General features: G+C 55.0%; 2 protein-coding genes across 8 annotated transcripts in view; one reads left to right on the top strand and one right to left on the bottom strand.

The window, feature by feature from the left end:
- Positions 1-3,552, bottom strand: part of Tmc8 (transmembrane channel like 8) — an 11,645-nt gene extending 8,093 nt beyond the window's left edge. The window contains exons 1-7 of one of the 4 annotated variants that reach the window (XM_021177350.1): positions 3,440-3,552; positions 2,570-2,790; positions 2,307-2,455; positions 1,942-2,091; positions 1,680-1,765; positions 894-1,030; positions 568-715 (exon numbers count right to left, since the gene is read on the bottom strand). In XM_021177350.1, the coding sequence (XP_021033009.1) occupies positions 568-715; positions 894-1,030; positions 1,680-1,765; positions 1,942-2,091; positions 2,307-2,455; positions 2,570-2,730 (831 nt within the window). In that variant the 5' untranslated portion in view covers positions 2,731-2,790; positions 3,440-3,552. Of the gene's footprint in view, positions 1-567; positions 716-893; positions 1,031-1,679; positions 1,766-1,941; positions 2,092-2,306; positions 2,456-2,569; positions 3,110-3,439 lie in introns of those variants that run through there. The other 3 variants (XM_021177351.1, XM_029483847.1, XM_029483848.1) reach the window with 3 other exon arrangements.
- A 1,259-nt stretch (positions 3,553-4,811) lies between these two features.
- Positions 4,812-19,846, top strand: Tmc6 (transmembrane channel like 6). Of its 4 annotated transcripts, none has more exons than XM_029484062.1 (20): positions 4,812-4,895; positions 6,482-6,610; positions 6,727-6,842; positions 6,974-7,069; positions 7,372-7,530; positions 9,354-9,459; positions 9,547-9,643; positions 9,867-10,124; positions 10,514-10,704; positions 11,371-11,515; positions 12,253-12,408; positions 12,676-12,827; positions 12,922-13,101; positions 15,035-15,130; positions 15,277-15,352; positions 16,301-16,434; positions 16,535-16,711; positions 16,817-16,895; positions 18,216-18,283; positions 19,477-19,846. In XM_029484062.1, the coding sequence occupies exons 2-20, from the start codon at positions 6,555-6,557 to the stop codon at positions 19,628-19,630; spliced, it is 2,496 nt and encodes an 831-aa protein (XP_029339922.1). In that variant the 5' UTR covers positions 4,812-4,895; positions 6,482-6,554; the 3' UTR covers positions 19,631-19,846. The 4 variants fall into 4 exon arrangements, with proteins under 4 accessions (XP_029339922.1, XP_021031951.1, XP_021031950.1 ...); XM_021176292.2 differs by lacking the exon at positions 4,812-4,895 and adding an exon at positions 5,174-5,269 and having other exon boundaries at positions 12,253-12,396; XM_021176291.2 differs by lacking the exon at positions 4,812-4,895 and adding an exon at positions 5,174-5,269.
- The last annotated feature ends 99 nt before the right edge of the window (positions 19,847-19,945 follow it).

Raw genomic sequence — 19,945 nt, 5'->3', positions numbered from 1 at the left:
TGTGTGTGTGCACATGCATGTGTGAGTGCCATGGCGCACACATGGAGGTCAGAGTAGAGCTTGTAGGAGTTGGTTCTCTCCTCCCACGTGGGATCCAGAGATGAACTTTAAGCCGGCAGTCTCAGAGCGAGCAAGGCCCTTTACCTGAAGAACTATCCTGCCAACCTCTCGCTGAGACAGGGCCTTTCTCTCATAATCTTGGCTGGCCTGGCACTTCTGCAATTGTAGTCCAGGTTAGTAGCAAACTCAGGAAGATCTTCCTGCCTCAGCCCTGGATCCCAGTGCTGGGATCAGATATGTACATCATACCTAGACACACTCACATTATTTATTTATTTATTTAAGGCAGCGTCTCACTATGTAGCCCCTGGCTGAATTGGAAATCACAGACATCCTCCTGCCTCTGCTTCCCAAGTGGTAGGATTAAAGACATGTGCCACTAGGTCTGGCTCACACATTCTCAGAACATTTGCATGTTCTCACACAGGGCACATGTGTGCACGCCCACGCAGCCCCCTCACCCTCACTTTCATCGACAGCCACACTCGTGCGCTTGGCCACACACACCTTCAGTTCATTGCTGATTTCGTGCTTCTTGATGGTGGCGGCTTCCCACACCCGGATGCAGAAGTCCCAGGATGAGAACACTTTGGCGCTGAGGGGTGTCCTGTAGCGCTGGCCCAAGAGTGTCTGCTGGGGTAGGCCTTCTGCCATCCTGGTGGAAGGGGGAAGGATTTCTGTGGTGGTGGTAGGGTCCCTCCACCCTCGCCATACAGGAGGCAGAACCAGGATGAGTCTCACTGCACAGTGATCTATCTGCCAACTGAGGATCTCCTTGGCCCGGGAAGGATGGCCAAGGATGGAGGCCTGGAGGATGTGGGGTCTTCCCTCACCTCTGCAGTATCCCACAGAAACAGAGGAGCAGGCAGACCATTGGGCTAAGGAGGTAGGCCAGGCGGATGCTGTATTCGGAGCTGCTCTCTGGCCCCGCTTGGTAGGCACCGTAGAAGAGATAGGTGTTGTTGAAGGCCTGGAGAGACAGTGAGGGCATCTGAATGAAGCTGAGTGCAGGGCCCTGAAGTGCTTGCCCTGAAAGAACAAGATCTCCTTTCCTGTTCCAGGCAAGCCTTGAACTTGAAATCTTCCTGCTTCAGTCTCCAGAGCACTGTGCTTGCAGGTGTACGCCACTGTGCCTGGCCTAAGAGCATCCCTGTTTTACACACACTCAAAGAAGCCAGGTGACTTGCCCAAGGCTGCACGGATTTGGATCCAGGACTCAGGCTACTGGCTCAGTGGCCTCCAGGAATTGGGAGGTACTCCCCCAGCCCCCACACAGGGTTTCTCTAGGAAGCCTTGGCTGTTATAGAACTCTCTCTAGATGAGGCTGAACTTAAACCCAGAGACCTGCCTGCCTCTGCTTCCTAAATCCTGGGATTAAAGTCGTGTGTCACCACACCTGGTGGGAGGTTCTTATCTAACAGCCCTGGACATCTTCCTCCATTTGTCTCTTGCTCCAAGCTGGATTCTGTGGGTCATGGGGACAAGTCCCTATACCTGGCCTGGCTGGCTTAGGGAAAAGTCTCCCTTAAAAGCCAAAATCTCTCTTGAGGGAGCAGGGGTCCTTTCAGGCTGGAGTCTCCCAGATGTCCCAGAACATTGCCAGAAGATACCCCACTTACTCTGCCAGTTAAAATATTCCAAAGTGGGTTGTGAAACCTTGGAATGTCACTCTGAGGCAGGGGGCTGCCGGAGCACTGGAGGCCTGCTAAGTGGGAAGAGAAGGGCATCAGGACAGGGTCCCCCAAACACGTGACACTCTATCTCCCAACTCCACTGTCTCTACCCTATACTGAAGCTGTCTGAGTTTGTGCTGGGCGGCATAAGGGCAGAAGGTCCTATGGAGGAGAGTCCAAAGCTAGCCCAGACAGGGCCAGCACTCACTCAGTTTCAGGGCAGGGCCTAGCTCAGGGGGGCGGAGCCAGACCAGGGGCAGCAGCACAAAGCAGGCAGTCAGCAGCATGGTCAGCAGGTTGAGCAGCAGCAGGAAGCGAAGGAAAGTGAAGTAGGACTGGATCCCGGTCCCGAAGAGGCCTAAGGGAGAAAAGCAGGGAGAGTCAGCCTTGTTGAGAATCCCAGGGCTGTGTGATGTGTGACAATATGGACCACCCCAGGGCAAAATTAGGGCCCCCACAGCCCTCCAGAGATCTGTAACCCAGCTAGGTGTGCACAGGAGGAATCCGAGGGGTGTACAAGGATGGAGGGGCTGATGAGGAAGGTGGGAAGTATGGGTCGGCATGGGATCCTACCCCCAATCTCGTAGAGAGCTCCCTCCCAGAGACCGAAGCCGCGGGCCAGCCGTTGCTCTGCCTCCCTCAGGTGCTGTCGCGCCACCCGCCTCGGGCGATGCCACCGCTGCCAGAAGGAGGTCTTCACTCCCTCGGGCTCCCGCAGTTCCCTGCAGGACCGTGGTGACGGGGGGCGCCCTTGAGTAATCCATCTGACAGGTGCATCCTCCGGAGGCCCCCCCACCCCCCGCGCGGCTCGTCCAGAGTCGCCGAGCGGCACCCACCGGATGAAGCGCTTGTCTGCCATGGCGTAGGGCAGAATCCGCAAAGGCGTCCGGGAGGCGCATAGCCGCTCCACTTCTTGCTCCCACAGCTCCTCCGAGGCCGCCTGGGGTTCAGGCCTATGTGGGGCTGGTCCTGACTGCACCGACCACTGGCGAAACATCCCAGTGGGCACGCGGGACAGACAGGCAAGATCCTTGCTCGCAGGAGCTCCACCTTGGCCCTGCCAGTGTCCACAGTGAAAAGAAGCCTGCTGCGGTTCAGGCCGGGGCTGCCCCACTCCACCTCTCAAACAGACCCACTGACCAAGGCCTTGGTCTTTAGCTGCCAAGCACGGTGAAAGGCCTCCAGGATATGAGGAAAGATAAGCCGCAGGCATAGGCTGTCTGTCCTAAACCTTACCTTATGCTTTAGAAAAACACAATCCCCACTCTTTTCCCATGTGCTGATTGGCTTTTGGGAAGTCACTCCTGTCCCGAACCCCCGACAGCTCCTAGAATTAGCTTCCTGCAACACCCCAACTCTGGATGTACTAGGGCTCCGTTCTGTGTGCGTGTTTGTTTTGTTTTGTTTTGTTTTTTGAGACAGGGTTTCTCTGTGTAGCCCTGACTGTCCTAGAATTCACTCTATAGATCAGGCTGGCCTTGAACTCAGAAATCCTCCTGTCTCTACCAAGTGCTGGGATTAAAGGCGAGTACCGCCACTGCCCAGCCCGTTCTGTGTGTTTTGTCCAGGCTGGGTCTGCTCTGGTCTTCTCAAGGGACCCAGAATAGAAGGCGTGGCTACATCCTCAATCATGAGAAAAGAAAGGACCCCCCCCCCCCAAACCATCCAGGAGGAAGCAATAGCCCTGGCCTTCTTCCCCCTCTCACCGTCCTTATTGTCACACGGCAAGCAGCTCACAAAGAGGCAAGGGACCAAGCTCCCCGAAGAGCCCCCTCCTAGGACCAGACCAGCTCTTGACACACCAGACAGGGTGGTGGGGTCACGTGACAGGAACCCCGGGGGTGGGGGCCCACCGCGTCTCCTCCCCTCCACCCACTCCCGCCTTCCTTCCTCACAGTTTCCTCTGCCTCTGCGTGCTCTTCCCGCCCTGGAGGGACACGGGCACAGGTGAGAGGCGCGGGTGGTACCAGGCCGACCTGCTTTTCTGTGCTCCCGCTCCTGCAAGTTCCCTTTCTGGCCGCCAGTCCTTAGGCGTGTCCTGGTGCGGGGACCCTTATCTGCGGTCCGCAGTCGCCCCAGAGAGCAAGGCTAGTGACGGGTGGATGTTCTCAGCACCGGAGCTGCTGGCTCTCCGGATCCCTGGCGCTTTGTTCTTTGCTTTTTTTGTTCTATTTCAAGACAGGGTCTCACTGTGTAACTCTGTCTTGGAATTCAGCATGTAGAGCAGGCTGGCCTTGAACTCACAGAGACACTTGCCCAAGGCTGGGATTAAGGAAAGGCCTGTGTCACTATGACTGGCTGGCAGGTTATTTTTGAACTGACCGCCTTAAGGGCAGGCACTGCCCTCCCTGTTGCTATGCCCTGGCCAGGCTCTGGCACCAAGCCCAACCTAAGTGCTGAGGAAGCAGCTTCTAAGAGCACGTCACTCGTCATCCACTGACTAGATCTTTAGGAGTCATCTTGGCCAGTTCCCAGTTCTGGGAGCCCTAGCCTTTCCTCCCTGTTCACCTCTTTTAAAACCTTGTTGTCTCAGCTCTGGATTCTGAGTCTCCGCCTGTGTCTCTGCCCACAGGTTCTGTACTCCCAACAAGTTCACACAGGAAGGCGCCCCAGGAAATGGCTTTCAAATTAGGCCAAAGTCATGCAAAATTCAGAGTAAGAGCAAGGAGTCAGCTAGGGGCTGAGGAGGGCTGGGTCTGCAGGCCAAGACTTCCGGTGCCAACCCACCCCGGCACGGAGAGACAGCTGCGAAGAAGCGTCCCCCTCCCCCCTCAGGCTTCATCTCCTTCCGGTATCCCACACGTTTCCTGGGGTCTGTTAACCTTCGTGTGTAGGAGGGGGCTTGTCTTTCCCTTCTACTTCTCACGGTCACCGGTCACCCTCTCTGTAACTTGGGGGAAGCGGTTCTATGGAGCATCTTGGTGGCCAGGTTCCTTGCTCCAGCTGGTGACACTTTCTCAGGTTCAATTTCCTCATCTGTGAAATAGAAAGGTCTTTGACTGTCTTGGCACAGCAGGAAGCAGTTTAACCCTAGCTTTAGAAACAGACACCACGCCCAGGGCGGAGCGGGCAGTAACTCGTTTGCTCAGCCTCAGATAAAGAACAGTTAACCAGGCTGGGAGGAGGCGATTACTCAACCCCGCGTGGGAAGGCTAGGGACTGGTAAGTGACCCCGGGACGTGGAAATGCCGTCCCTCTTTAGAAACTCGAGAGAAATATTAGGGACTCCACCTAGGGGTTGTATACATCCAAATACTGGGTGGGACACGCCTACTTTACTCAGACTTGAGGGTGGAATGCTGGGGTGGAGTCCGAGGCTGGCTTGCACAAGGCAATGTTTAGGATGGGCGGGTCCTACCGGTAGGCAGGAACGAGTCACGTGACCTTCGGGGCCCGGTGCCACGTGGGTGGGCCGTGAGTCTACCTCCAGCTGCCAGTCTGGAAACCATCAAAACTATGTACCCTTAATTACTGTGTGCTGACTCTCCTGCTGGTGGGGCTGAGACCTCGGTTCCCCGCGGCGGGTGCGCGCACAGGTGAGCCAATTTGGGGAGAACGGGGGGCTCCTCTACCCAGAGGGGCGCTGGGACCCTGGTGCAGGGGCGCAGCTGCGGTGTAGGGGTGGTTGCTCTCGCCAGGTAGTTGACCTGGGTGCGGGTTTCTGGAAACTGCCGCTCCCGGCCTCTCCCCATCTGGCTCAGGGTGCAGGATGGTGCGCCCCGGGGCAGCGCACACCTGGCTGGTCCCTGGAGGAACTGAAGACCAGGAACCCAGGCAGATCCGGAGCCCCGGCCCGTAGCCTCCGGAGCACCCAGCCTCCTGTGGAGAAGAGGTGTGGGCCCGCCTGGGGCCTTGAGCCTGAGAAGTACTGTGGCCAGGGAAAGGACCCTGGAACTAAGAGGGCACCACCTCTCCTGGCTGCTTTCCACCCGGGCGGTGCCACCTCCCGCCGGCTCCAGCCTGGCCTCTCCCTGCAGTGCTCCACTGCAGCGCAGGCGGGGGCGTGCCCGGCGCCAGTCCCGGTTGCGTGGGGCTCTTGGCCGTCGGGGGAGCTCCAGAAAACTTCCCTAGGCGAAGGCAGGGAGGACCGGCGGACACGGCGGGGGCTTGCCTTCTGGGGGGCGATCTTGCAGGAGTCAAGTGATTGGCTGCTCTTTCCGCCGCGCTTTCCCTTAGGGCCCTGGGCCAGGAGAACAATAAGCCCCTAACAACGCTCTGGTTGCAACTGTGCCCGGTGACAGAGCTGGACAAAGGGAGCTTGTGTCAGCTCAGCTTCTCTCTCCAGCCTTCAGCTGAGTTGGGAATGTAGGGAGTCCAGTGTGTGGACGCTGCCTCCGGTGCTGGGGGCAGGACTTTGCGGCTGCCTGGTCGCACTTCCTGCTGGTGAAAGCACATTGGGGTCATAGGGCGGGCACAGGGAAGTCCTGGGAGCCTCTCAGCCGCTGCTCTAAAAAGGATGAAGCTCTAGGGCCCCCGCCTGGGAACCGACTAGAAACGGGTAGTGTTTACAGGCCTCTCCTTTCCCCCCCAGTACTAGCAACATCTAGGAAACCAATGGAGGAGCTGCGGCCTCACCCTTCCTTCCTGTTTTCTTCACTCCCCCACAGCCGGTCATGGTGGGAATGTTTGGGCCCACTCGTTTTAACTGTGTTTAGCTGTGGATGGGGGACAGGGTGGGGACTCCTGTAGTGTGTGTCTGTGCCTGAAGTATGGCCCCCAAGCATTGAAAGCTGGTTTTGTCTCAACAGATGGGCTGTATGGGGTTCCACAGGCTGCGGCCAGTCTCTGAGCTCCCCTAGGTCTGCAGGGTAGAGCACAGCCATGGCTCAGCCACTGGCTTTAGCCCTCGATGTCCCGGAGACCACGGGAGACGAAGGGTAAGTGCCCTAGTGCCGGTGGTCTGCAGTGTATTTGTGTTACCCCTTGGTGTGAATCCTTCTGCAAGTGGGCGGGGCCCTGAGTTTGGATTCCCACACTCACTCCTCCCTTGTAGCCTGGAGCCCAGCCCCTATGAAGAAAGTGAAGTCCATGACTCCTTCCACCAGCTCATTCAAGAGCAAAGCCTTCGGGTGGCGGAGGAGGGGCTGGAGCTACTGCCCTTGGGTCCAGGTAAGCCCAGGCCTGCCCTCTGACCTGGTGTGGGCAGGACCTGGGAATATCTGCTGTCGTTTGTTACAAGAGTGGATTGGGTGGGGTGGGCTAGGTAGAACAGCTGAACCACAGTGTCTTGTCATCCCTAGGCAGAGGTGACCAGACCCTCCCAGGACTTGAAGGTGCTCCTGCCCTTAGCTCGGCCACTCTCCGCATCCTGGCCAGCATGCCCAGCCGTACCATTGGTGAGCCACATCCTTTGTCCTTGTGTTGGCCTTCACCCCAGCTGGGGTCTGTGAACCCAGAGTCAGTTCTTCTGGGCTCCCAGCTTTCCTGTTGCTGGAGCCTGAAGCTCAACATAGTCATGGGTCATTATTGGATTCTAAACATGACCACTTGCCACAGCTGGGGGAGGGAGGGGAGATAGGATAGGCTCTTGGGTTTCTGGTAAAGGGTTTTCCCTCAGTCCTGGTGCTGAGAACTTCCTAGAAGGGCGTGAGGCTAGTCCTGTTCCTCCTCTCTAATACCCTGCCACCGGATTTCCAAGGTCGCAGCCGTGGGGCCATCATCTCCCAATACTACAACCGCACAGTGAGGCTTAGGCGCAGGAGCAGCCGGCCCTTGCTGGGCAATGTGGTGCCCTCTGCCCGGCCCAGCCTTCGCCTGTATGACCTGGAGCTGGACCCCACAATCCTGGAGGAGGATGGTGAGTTGAGTAACCCAGCCACCTGCCTGGGCAGGAGCCAGAACACAACAGGGTCATCAAGTCTCTTTCTACTGCTGCCAAGGGCTGCTTCTGCATACCAGACTAGCGGCCGAGGTCTTTTCCAGGGCTGGTATTTAAACCCCACTCACCACTACCACCAAATCTATCACTGAGTGCAGGGGAGCCTTCCAGCAGGCAGTGGTGGTCAGTAGCTCCAGTAATAGCTCTTAGCTTACTTCTTGCTGGGTGAGACAAATAGGAGCTGAATAAATGGGTGAGCAGGCGCCTGAAGCTCAGACACAAGCACAACTGAAGAGGACTCCAGGAGGGCGAGCTGGGAGCATCCCAGCCGGGGGCTCCTGGGAAGCTTCCTGGAGGAGTTAACTGGAGTGGAGGAGGCAGGTGCCAAGGCCCACAGGCTGGAACAAACCTGGTTTCGTTCAGAGCCAACGTGGAGAGGCTTGGGGAAGAGACAAGCCGGCGCGCGACTACTGACAGTGGGAGCCGAGTGGCTTGCAGTGTCGTGGGCTCTATTTACTTTGCCGCCTGGCCGTGTCCCACTTTCCCGAGGGCCTGCTCTCCCTGGCTTCTTTCTCCTTTCCTCCCCTCCTCTTCCCTTTCTGTGGGTGTGAACTGTGAGCATTAGGCAAACACTCTACTGTTGGTCTGTGTCTTCAGGCTCTTGGTGACTGAAGACAGGGTCCAGGCCTGCTCAGGTTGGCTCTGAACTCTGGTCCTTTTGCTGGAAGATGGGTCCCTGGGCATGCCTGTCAGGGGTAGATGACTTATCTATAAAGTTGGAGTTACAAAATTCCCTCCATGAGCTGGATATAAAGATGAGCTCTGCATCTCATTATATTGTGGGGCCGGAAGTGTGGTAAACTCTTCTTCCGGTTGCTGTGGTACAGTACTCTGCCCAAAGCAGCATACGAGACACAGGGTTTTACTCTGGCTCACATTCAGACTACAGCCCAGTGTGTCAGGTTGTCAGGGTGACAGGGACTTCGAGCAGCTGAGCATGAGTCCAGTTGTCGTGAATGAAGGAACACTGGGGCGCAGCTCACATCCACTTTATATCATGCAGGATCCCCTGTCCAAGCCGGGCATGGTGGCACACGCCTTTAATCCCAGCACTTGGGAGGCAGAGGCAGGTGGATCTCTTGAGTTTGAGGCCAGCCTGGTCTACAAAGTGAGTTCCAGGACAGCCAGGGCTACACAGAAAAACCCTGTCTCAAAAACCAACCAACCAACCAAACAAACAAACAAACATTCCCTGTCCAGCGTTATGGCGGGTCTTCCCACACTGATTAAAATCATCAACATCACCCCTCACAGGCATGCCCAGGGACCCATCTTCCGGTGACTCTAAAGTCTGTCAGGTTGTCACTAATAACATCACAGCGGCCATGAGGAGGCAGGTCTGACCCCTGCCCATTCCCTTGCCGCTTTGTGCATCTATCCTGACAGGCTTGGGACCTCTAAGGTGGGGGAGAACACCACTGGCCCCTGGAAGTCTTTATGTTGAGGCTCAGGGTGCCTGAGAAGCAGAGTCCCACCCCCTCCACTCTACCAGGAGGAGATCACTCGCTGCTGGGAAGTACTGGGCCCCCTGGGCCTCAAGGATGTCGGGTTGTGGTGGAGACAGGAGAATGGGCTCCTGAGAGGTAGACGATCAAGAGGATGGTCTAGACTGTCACCTGCATCAGAGGGCAGCCATCTGGGTGGTCTCAGGGGCTTGTGTTGGGCTGCAAGCTGTCCAGGGCCCTGGTCAATATGCAGCAGGAAGGAGGCTGGGCACTGAGGAATCTTTTTCCTCTGGGCAGAGAAGCGGAGCCTGCTAGTAAAGGAGCTTCGAGGTCTGTCTGCGGCCCAGAGGGACCACATGGTGCGGAACATGCCCTTGAGTCTGGGTGAGAAGCGCTGCCTGCGGTGAGTGCTCCATGGCCTCTGCTGGCCTGCCTGAGCATCCCTCTGTGGTTTAGGCATTTATGGTCTAGGCATTGTCTCTGTCCCCAGAGAGAAAAGTTGGAGCCCAAAGGGAAAGCGGCGGCACCTGCAGGGTGGAAGCGGGGCCTTCTCCTGCTGTAGCCGGCTCAGATACACCTGCATGCTGGTACGAGCTCTGAGCTGTGAGGTCACCCTGCTGTGGATGTGGGTGGCTGGGGTTGAGGACACCCTACCCTTCTGCTGTCCTATCAAGGGACTTCTAACCGCAGCTTTTTCCTGGGGCTGTCATGCATGTGTGTGTGTGTGTGTGTGTGTGTGTGCGCACGTGAGTGAGTGAAACCTGTCCTGGCATCCCAGCCCTCAGGGCTGTCCTCCGTCTGTTCCTCCAGGCTCTTCATAGCCTGGGGCTGGCACTGCTCTCAGGCCTGTATGCTGCCAGGCCGTGGCGCTATGCTCTGAAGCAGATCAGTGGCCAGTTTGGCTCCAGTGTCCTCTCCTACTTCCTCTTCCTCAAGACCCTGTTGGCCTTCAATGCGCTGATGTTGCTGCCTTTGCTGGCCTTCCTCGTGGGTGTTCAGGCTGCCTTTCCACCCGACCCAGCAGGCCCCGTGCCTATGTTCTCTGGTCTGGAACTCCTCACAGGCGGGGTGAGGCCTTCAGCTCCTGCCTTGGCCAAGAACTGGTGCCAGGCTTGTCCTAGCTCTCCTGGTGGGCTCTTGCCTGTTCCCAGATATCTCTATGGGTGGCTTTCCCTTCTTCTGGAGGCCCAAGAATGGGCTAGGGCAGTGGTTCTCAACCTGTGGGTCCCAACCACCCATTTGGGGTCTGAATACAGTATCCAGTGTATCAGGTATTTACATTATAATTCATAATGGTAGCAAAATTACAGTTTTGAAGTTACAATAAAATAATCTTATGGTTGGGGGTCGCCACAACATGAGGAGCTGTATTAAAGGGTCGCAGCATTACAAAGGTCGAGAACCCTGGGCTAGGGGAAGGGAGAGAGGATGTCTGACTGTGCTTGGCCTCCTGACAGGGCCGGTTTACACACACAGTTATGTACTACGGCTACTACAGTAACATCACGCTGAACCCGTCATGTGACGCCCCTCGGGAAGGTGGCCAGTGCAGTCCCAGCCTGGGCAGCCTGCCCTATAACATGCCGCTGGCCTACCTCTTCACAATGGGGGCTGCCTTCTTCCTTACCTGCATCATTCTGGTATACAGGTATACCTTAACCACGGAGCCCTCACTCTGAACACCGTCCTCTCACCTGTGGCTCCTACATTGTCTCTCCAGCTCTTTTCCACTCATCCCCTTATCCGTTCTCCCATGTCTGCCTACCCATGTTCCTATTGAGACATCCACTTACCCACCCATCTCTCTATCCTGATTGAGCCTTCTGTGCATACAGCTATTGATTCTTCCATTCACACCCATCCATCCATCCATCTGTCCATCTACCTGCCTGTCTACCTATCTACCCACTTGCCCATCTAACCATTCCTGTATCCCCTACTTATGCTTTCTTCTGTCAGTCCATCCATCCATTTGTCCTTCCACCCATCTGCCCACCTACTTTCCTGCCAAACCATATTTCCCTTCTATCCACATAGCCATCTATCTATCCATCCATTCACTTACCCATCTATCCATCCATCCACCCACCCACCCACCTACCCACCTACCCAACCATCCATCCATCCATCCATCCACCCACCCACCCACCTACCCAACCATCTATCTATCCATCCATCCATCCATCTACCCACCCACCCACCTACCCAACCATCCATCCATCCATCCATCCATCCATCCATCCATCCATCCGTCTACTCATCACCTGTCTACCCATCCTCCCATTGTTCATTGCTTGTCTCTGCTGCTCCCTAGCATGTCCCACTCCTTTGGGGAGAGCTACCGGGTTGGCAGTACCAAGGGTATCCATGCCCTTACGGTCTTCTGCTCCTGGGACTACAAGGTGACACAGAAGAGGGCTTCCCGAGTCCAGCAGGACAGCATCTGCACTCAGCTGAAGGTAAGCAGCTACCAGGCCCATGCATGCTGCCTAGTTTCTGCAGATCTTATCCTCTTAGGAGCAAGTAGCCAGATCTGTGTGGAAGTGGTGTATGACTGTGAGCTGGCCTTGAGGTTCTGGGCTGAGGTGGTCTTTCCCTAACAGTGACAAGGAGGTCTGATGTTCCCGCACCTTACTTCAGTTGGTGCCTCTGTGGCATTAGCCCTGAGCGTCAGTGACATGAAGGTGCCGGAGTTACTGGAACTGTTCCAGTGTGTTGAGGCTTGGGCCAGGAGGAGGAGGAGCTGGGTCTGCCCAGGGTCCCTTTTCTGGGGGAACTTTGCCTTCCTACCCTCAACCTCAAGCTGTGAGCAGCTCCCTTTATAGTACTAGTGACTACAGTGGTCAGGGGCTAAGGACTGCTGGGGAAATGGAGGCACAGTGGTCAGATCTTCTGTTCAAGGTCACAGGGGCCACTCTGGGGTTTCATGAGAGTTTTTCTTGTGGACAGGTATCCACCCCCCAGGGGCTCTGATCGGTTAGGGGCTGCCCATGTCCATAGAAGGGGACAAGGGACACAGGCCAGGCACTGGGCTTCCTAGTGAAGGGATGAGGAGGGACAGGCCTTAAGGTGGTGGCCATCCTGGACTCCCTGTGTCCTAGATGTATGGCCTGAGCCTCTTTAGGGAAGGGAGGGGCTGGGGCAGCCTGCTTGTGTGTCAGGCTGTCCAGTGACAGAGACACACTACCATCTTCAGGAGCTGTTGGCTGAATGGCACCTTCGAAAGCGCCCTCGGAGTGTGTGCGGGCAGCTGAGGCAGGTCGTCGTTCTAGGTCTGGGGTGGCTGTTGTGTCTGGGCTCCACAATGGGCTGCACAGTGGCTGTCCTCACCTTCTCAGAGGTAATGATTCAGGTAAGGCAAGGAAGGGATAGAATGCCCAGTGACTGAGATTCCATAACCCCATCAGGCCTGGGTCACCCCCGCCTCCCCCATGGTTCTAATGTTCTCCCTTGCTTCCTATGTGGCTGGAACTCAGGCCTGGAGCAAGCTGTGTGTCTTGGGAGAGGGAGTTACCCCCATTTTCCAGCCAGACCCTTCCAATAGTGTCTACTCCCCACAGGGTGGCTTGTCCCTGTGGGTAGTGCATCTTTTCTAAAGGAACCCTCTCTCTTCTCATAGAGTCCTGCTTCTGGTGGCCAGGGGGTGGAGGTGTTGGCCCTGCCCCTGGTGGTCAGTGTCCTTAACCTGGGTGCCTCCTACCTGTTCCGTGGTCTAGCCACTCTGGAGCGACATGACTCCCCTGTGTTGGAGGTATACATGGCTATCTGCAGGTGTGTGGCTGGGAGCGTGGGCTGCTGGGTAGGGCTCCTCGGAGTGTCTGTTGTCCGGCATCCCCCTTAGCCTCCAAACCCTCCACCTGCACAGGAACCTCATCCTGAAGATGGCCGTCCTGGGTGTGCTTTGCTATCACTGGCTGGGCCGCAGGGTGGCCACCCTGCAGGGTCAGTGCTGGGAGGACTTTGTGGGCCAGGAGCTGTACCGCTTCATGGTCGTGGATTTCATCTTCATGCTCTTGGACTCCCTTTTTGGAGAGTTGGTGTGGAGGTGAGGATGGAGGCCTTCCCACTCTGTCCTCTGGGCTCTGGGTACCAGCCTGTGAAAGGTTCTTAGACAGGGAGGATGGTGGGAGGCAGGATGTGGGGTAGTTTCAGGTGGAAAGGAAAATGGGGTTTCAGTATTGCTTATAGACGAGGAAGAGAGAGGAGTCATCGTCTTTAAAATGTCCCGGGGGTGGGGCGAGGCTTCCAGCTTTCTGAGCAATCATTGACTCCTGTGTTTCCTTTGAGAGGACATGGAGTTAAGGAGAGCTGAAAAGTAAGACATTGTTTTTCAACACTTTTTCTTTTTGGTTTTCCGAGACAGGGTTTTTCCTGTGTAGCCCTGGCTGTCCTGAATTCACTCTGTACACCAGGCTGGCCTTAAACTCAGAGAGATCCACCTGCTTCTGCCTCCTGAGTGTTGGGATTGAAGGTGTGTGCCACCACACCTGGCTTCAAACTTTTCTTAGACTTTTTTTTTAATTGTGGTGTGTGTGTGTGTGTGTGTGTGTGTGTGTAGGTCAGTTCTTTCCTAACACATGGATCCTCAGGATTTAACTCAGGTCATTAGGTTGAGTACATTTATCTGCAGAACCATCTTACCAAACCTTTTCTGACTATTTGAGGTAAATCCTGAGAAGTCACCCAGCCTTACTCCAGACTCCCTACTTTCTCCTTCTCAGGGGATTACAGGCCTAAGCCTATGCCACCTGACCTAGAAGTCCTTGTTTTTTGTCTTGTTTTGAGACAAGGTCCCAGCTGGCCTGGAACTCCCTACACAGACCAAACCGGCCTGGAACTCAGAGATCTGCCTGCCTTTGCCTGAGTGCTGAGATTAAAGGCATGCGCCACCATGCCCTGTCACCTCTTGCTTTCTCGACACACGGTCTCACCCTGTAGTATAGGCTAGCCTTGGCTTCTGAGTGCTGCTTTGTCTTTGTCCTGGCTGCCCTGGAGCTCACTATGTAGTCCTGTCTTGCCTTATTCGTGGAATCCTCCTGCCTCAGCTTCCTGAGTGCTGGTGTTTCAGACGTGAACCGCCTTGCCCATTCCATTTTTATTTATTTTCTCATTCGTGTTCTTGTCGTGTGTGTATGTGTGTGTGTGTATCTCTGTATGTATGTGTGTGTGTATCTCTTTGTGTATGTGTTGGTGGTGGTAGAGGCTGTGAGAGGGAGTCAGATGTCTCTCCCCAGCCACAGCTGCTGTTACAGGCAGTTCTGAGCTACCTTATGTGGATGCTGGGAACTGAATTCAAGTCCTTTGGAAGAATAGCAGGTGCTCTTAACCACTGAGTAATCTCTCTATCCCCTACGCCCCCTTTGTTTGGTTTTAGAGAAGTACAACTAAAAACAAAAACAAAAACAAAACCAAAAAAACCCAAAAAACAATCTGGCAGTGGTGGCGCACACCTTTAATCCCAGCACTTGGGAGGCAGAGGCAGGCAGATTTCTGAGTTCGAGGCCAGCCTGGTTTACAGAGTGAGTTCCAGGACACCAGGGCTACATAGAGAAACCCTATCTTGAAAAAAATAAACAAAAACCCAACCAAAACAACAAACCAAAAACAAACAAAAAATCAATTTATGTGTACTATCATATTGCCTGTATGTATGTCTGTGAGAGTGTCAGATCTTGAAGTTGTAGACAGCTGTGAGCCACCATGAGGGTGCTTGGAATTGAACCCAGGTCCTCTGAAAGGGCAGCAGTGCTCTCAATCGCTGAGCCATCTCTCCAGCCCCACAGAACAACTCTTAATGCAGTGTGCTGAGATTGGTGTCTTGCTTTGGGGAGAGGATCAGACGGGGCTTCTGCAGTGACTGCCCCCAGGTCCTGAGTGGCCACAATCTCTCCTGACATTTGCTGGGTGCTAGGTGGCTCTGCCTGGTGCTCTGGGGATGAGAGTCTCCCTGCTCATCTCTCAGGGGCTCCTCTGTCCAGGCTCATCTCAGAGAAGAAGCTCAAGAGGAGGCAGAAGCCTGAGTTTGACATTGCCAGGAATGTGCTGGACCTGATTTATGGACAGACACTGACCTGGTGAGGATCTCCCACCTGCTTCCCGCTGGCTGTCAGCCAGTGCCTTTCTTCCCTGCGCTGTGGCAGCCTGCCTTTGGTTCTGGGTGGGCAGAGGGTAGAGGGTGGGTGGAAGGATGCTCACCAGCCCTGCCTGCCACCATCCCCAGGCTGGGTGTCCTGTTCTCACCGCTCCTGCCTGCAGTACAGATTCTCCGGCTGCTCTTCCTTTTCCACATCAAGAAGGTAACACGGGCCGGGTGTGATGGCCGGCACTTCTAATTCCAGCGGCCAGGTGGCCGAGGCAGGCCTTTGCTGGGTTCAAGGCCAGCCTGATCTAAACAAGTTCTAGGGTAGTTGGGGCTACATAATGAGACCCCCTCCTCCCTTTCCCCTGAAAAAGATGCTAACTTGGTAGCAGAGTGGGCTTGCGGCACGGGGCCCAACATTCCTGCCTGGGTCATCTGCTGGAGACGTCTGCTGGCTCCCATGACTCTTGGGAGAGACTCTGGGCCTCCCCAGTTGGTGTGTGGCTCTGGGTCCCATGCTGTTCCTCCTCAGCTGCCCCCTTCGCGCGGTAGTCTTACTGGGCTGCTGCCTTGTGGGCAGCTGAGATCCAGAGTGGTGCTGGTCAGCCAGTGCATGTGGTGGTGAAGGCTAGTCCCTTTGCCCAGGCTTGCTGCCTCTTATTGCCTAGGGTGAGGGGGGCAGGGTCGCTCTATTGTCCTGAGTTCTGGCTTGGGGCCTGGCTGCAGGCCAGCTTTTTGGCTGTCTCTTTGTACTGTCTTTATTGTTGCTGTGACCAAGTACCTGACAAATGGAGTTTAAGAGGGAAAGGGTTTATTTTAACTCATTTGGAGGGTTTACAGTTCCCGCTGAGGAAGGCACAGCAGTGGGAGCTCGAGGCAGCTGGTCATGCGGCATCCTCGGTCGGGAAACAGATGGATGCTGGTCCTAAGCTTGCTTTCTCATTTTGTACGCAGTCAAGGACCCCAGCTGGTGGGGTGGTGCTCCCAGCATTCAGGGTGGGTCTTCCCTCTCCTCAGTTAAGTGAATCTAGAAATGCTCACAGGGATGCCCAGAGGTGGGTAAGCAGTAATAAATCATTCTCTTATAGGACCAGGGTGGGGATGGAGTTTGGTGGGCAGGACGTGGTGGCTTTGGCAGAATATAAATCCTAGCCTTTGTCCCCAGGCCAGCCTGATGGCCAACTGCCAGGCGCCACGCCGACCCTGGCTGGCCTCACACATGAGCACTGTCTTCCTCACCTTGCTCTGCTTCCCGTCGTTCCTGGGCGCGGCTGTTTTCCTCTGCTACGCTGTCTGGCAGTGAGTGGAAGCCTGTTCTTTGGCTTGGGGGGTGGGGACACAGGAAATGTTTTGTACTAGCTGAGAGTGGGACTCAGGGCCTGGTCTCCCACTTCTCCAGGGTGAGGCCCTCGAGCACTTGTGGCCCTTTCCGGACTCTGAACACCATGTATGAAGCAGGCACGGTCTGGGTGCGTCGCCTGGAGCGTGCAGGCTCTGGAGCCTCCTGGCTGCCCTGGCTGCACCACTTCCTGGTGGAGAACACTTTCTTCCTCTTCCTGGCTTCAGCCCTGCTGCTGTGAGTTCTAAGGTGGGGGTGGCCGTGAGAGGCTAGCCTGTGCTAGTGTCCTGTGTTGTCCTGGCCCTGTCACCAGCCTCCAGCCTGAGCCCCCCATCTCCTCAGGGCTGTCATCTACTTCAACATCCAGGTGGTGAAAGGTCAACGGAAGGTCATCTGCCTGCTCAAGGAGCAGATCCGGAATGTGAGTGCCAGCCTGCCTGTGCGCCCAGCTTGTGGGGTTCCCCTCAGCACACCTGTGTTTGCTCTATTTTGGGGGAGGAGCTTTCCTCTGTAGCCCAGGCCATCATGTCAGGTTTCACATCCATATCTCCCTCTGTACTGCTGGGTATCACACCCACGGCCTCCTGTGTGCCAGGCCGATTTTTTTCCCTCCTTCTTGCTCCAGCCCAAAGATTTATTTATTTATTATATGTAAGTATACTGTAGCTGTCTTCAGACACACCAGAAGAGGGCATCAGATCCCATTACAGATGGTTGTGAGCCACCATGTGGTTGCTGGGGATTGAACTCAGGACCTCTAGAAGAACAGACAGCCCTCTTAACTGCTGAGCCATTTCTTCAGCCTGCTTTTTTTTAATTTAAAAAGTTTTTTTATTTTCAATTTTTTAATTTAGTGTTTGTGTGTGGAGTTGGTTCTCCCTCTTCTTTGTGGGTTCTAGTGATCCATCTGATAGACGTATTGGGTTTTGTTTCTGAGATAGGGTCTTACTTTGTATGTAGCTCAGGCTGACCTTAATTTCAGTGATCCACTTGTCTCAGTTCCTTGAGTACTGGGATTAGTGTGGAACACTTGTGTGTGACTGAGATTAGGCAGAGAGCAAGCATGAAGCAGCCAGGTGCTTTCTGGTTTAGGAGTGGGGAGCAGTGTGGGCACAAATATTACTGTAAGGTGCTGGGTATCTCTGGGGCTGTGTATATACACAGACTGTCAAAAGCGGTCAAGACTAAAAACCATTTTTCTTAAGGAGCCAGTATAAGTAAGATGTGGTTGGTGTCTATCTATAATCCCAGCAATTGAGGGCTGGTTCAGGGTTAGCCAGTTATATAATGAGACTAGCCTGGGCAGCAGGAGAGCCTTTTCCTAGAGGGGGTGTAAGAGAAGGGGGGCAGGTTTGTCTAGGGCAGAGGCAGGGCCAGTGTGGAATTGGATTGGGCTGGTTCCTAGGCCTTCACAGTTAAGCTTCCATTTCACCTTAATTACTAGGCTTAGATCCATACACATGCCCACTTTTACCTTTTTCATTTTTGAGACATAGCCTTACCATGTAGCTTTAGCTAGCCTAGAGTTTTCTATGGAGACGGCGGGGCCATGCTCAGAGAGCTGCCTGCCTTTGCCTCCTGTGCTGGGAGCAGGTGTGGGCCACCATGCCCAGGTCCTTCTTTGACTGTCTGGTTCTTGTGATGATGCGCTTCACACGTGAGCTCCACAGGATGCCTGGAACAGGCCAGCTCTGGGGTGCAGGGCCGGGTGCTTCTCACGCGTGTGTTCTGGCCATTCTAGGAAGGAGAGGACAAGATCTTCCTGATCAACAAGCTTCACTCTGTTTACGAGAAGGAGGGAAGGAGCAGGTGATGGCGGAGCCTGTGTGAGCGGGTTGGGGAAGAAGGAGGGCACATGGAAAGCCGCAGCCCTGCTTCAGTGGTACTCCCTTGGTGAGGCATCTCTGGGCTCCAGGAGTCAGCTCCTGACTTGCCCCACCCTCTGCCTTCAATGTCTCTGTTAAGGCTGGGGTGGTAGCTGCTGGGATGCAGGGATTTGTGTAATCAAGACACCCTTGGGGATGAAGAGCCACATTCAGGCCCCACTGAGGCAGGCCAGCTTTATTTTATCTTTAAATTTAAACATTAAAAAAAAAATATGCTGGATCTCTGTGAGTTTCCAAGAAACCCTGTCTTGGAAAAAGAAAAAAGGAAAATGTATGTGTATGGGTAGTTTTTGCTTGAAGTGTTTGTGTGCCATGTGTGCCTCTGGAGGTCAGAGGGCATCAGATCCCATGGAAGCAGAGTTAAGCAGCCATGTAGGTGCTGTGAATTGGTCCTGGGTTTGTGGAAGAGCAACAGGTGCCACCTCTCCATTCTCACTGACTAGTTTTATAGTGACCTTGAGAACAGAATTTCTCCCTGCTGAGTGGAGCACAGACACCATGGTACCCTACACACCTGAGGTCCCCCAACCCTCCAGCAAGCTGGGGCTTGTTCCGTCAGGCCATGTCTGTAGGTCCCCAGCTGCAGCCGTGAGGGCTCCTCACATTGAGGCTGATGTCCTGTACTGAAGGCATCTCAGAACATCCAGTCATCCTGGGCCTTGGGCTACCTTGCAAGGGAACCCAAGGTCAGACACACAGCCCTGCCCTTGAGCCTTGTGGAGACTGGCGGTTCCCTTAGCGAGGCAGAGGGAGTGGTGGTAGTCTTGGTTCCTCTGGTCCTCACAGCTGGTATCTATGTGCACTGTGCTCCTTGAGCCCCTGTATTGACATCATGTCTTCTCTGAGGGGCCTGTTACTGCAAGCTGCTCCCCACAGGTTGCTGATAGTCCAAAGCTTTGAACTACAAAGTCACGTGGCTCAGCAGCTCTCAAAAGCAAGTTCCTGGAACGCAATCCTTGGTGTTTTCTTCACACTCCCATGCCAGCCTTGTCTTCACTGCTGTGTGGGAGGCCTGGCATGGATTCTCTGGGCCTCAGAGCATCCACTGAGCCACCCTTCATGCAGGTTAGAGGTGTTTTCATGTTGGTGGATCATCCTAATTTCTGTTTCTGGCAGGCCTGGCAGAACCCAGGACGCTACTGAACCACCTGCCTGGCATGAGGATGGAGGGGACCGGAAGGAACCCTGTAACAACCCCCCGCCCCGTCACCATGATCCTGCAAGCAGAGACTTGGACCTGAGATCCCCACAGGACGTGGCAGTAGAGTGACTTCCCATGAACTCCAGTTGGCATAGAGCAAGGATGTGGGATGTGGGACCCCTTCCCCTGTTTTTTTTTCCCCCCCTGGCAGGGTGCATAGCCCTGGGGTGTCCTGGCACTCTGTAGATCTGGCTGACCTTGAAGTCAAAGATCCACCTGCTTCTCCCTTCCAAGTGCTGGAACCATAGGTGTGCACCCCCTGATTAAATGGGTTTTGCTACATGAGTTTGTGCTTCAGGATGAGCTTGGGACCTGCCCCTGCCCTGTGCGTGTTGCTTGGGACTCACTAGGCTTTCCATGGGCTTAGGGCTTGGGTTAAGTGAA

The sequence above is a fragment of the Mus caroli genome, chromosome 11 (genome assembly GCF_900094665.2).
Source record: "Mus caroli chromosome 11, CAROLI_EIJ_v1.1, whole genome shotgun sequence".
Lineage (NCBI taxonomy): Eukaryota > Metazoa > Chordata > Mammalia > Rodentia > Muridae > Mus > Mus caroli.
Note: the sequence above shows the minus strand (reverse complement) of the source record. Positions and strands in the feature narration are given on the sequence as shown.

Coding starts and splice junctions, on each gene's coding strand:
- Tmc6 (XM_029484062.1), top strand. CDS start 6,555: ATGGCTCAGCCACTGGCTTTAGCCCTCGATGTCCCGGAGACCACGGGA. Junction 12,409..12,675: donor TCTCAGAGGTAATGATTCAG/GTAAGGCAAGGA, acceptor CTCTTCTCATAG/AGTCCTGCTTCTGGTGGCCA. Junction 16,435..16,534: donor CTCTGCTACGCTGTCTGGCA/GTGAGTGGAAGC, acceptor CCACTTCTCCAG/GGTGAGGCCCTCGAGCACTT.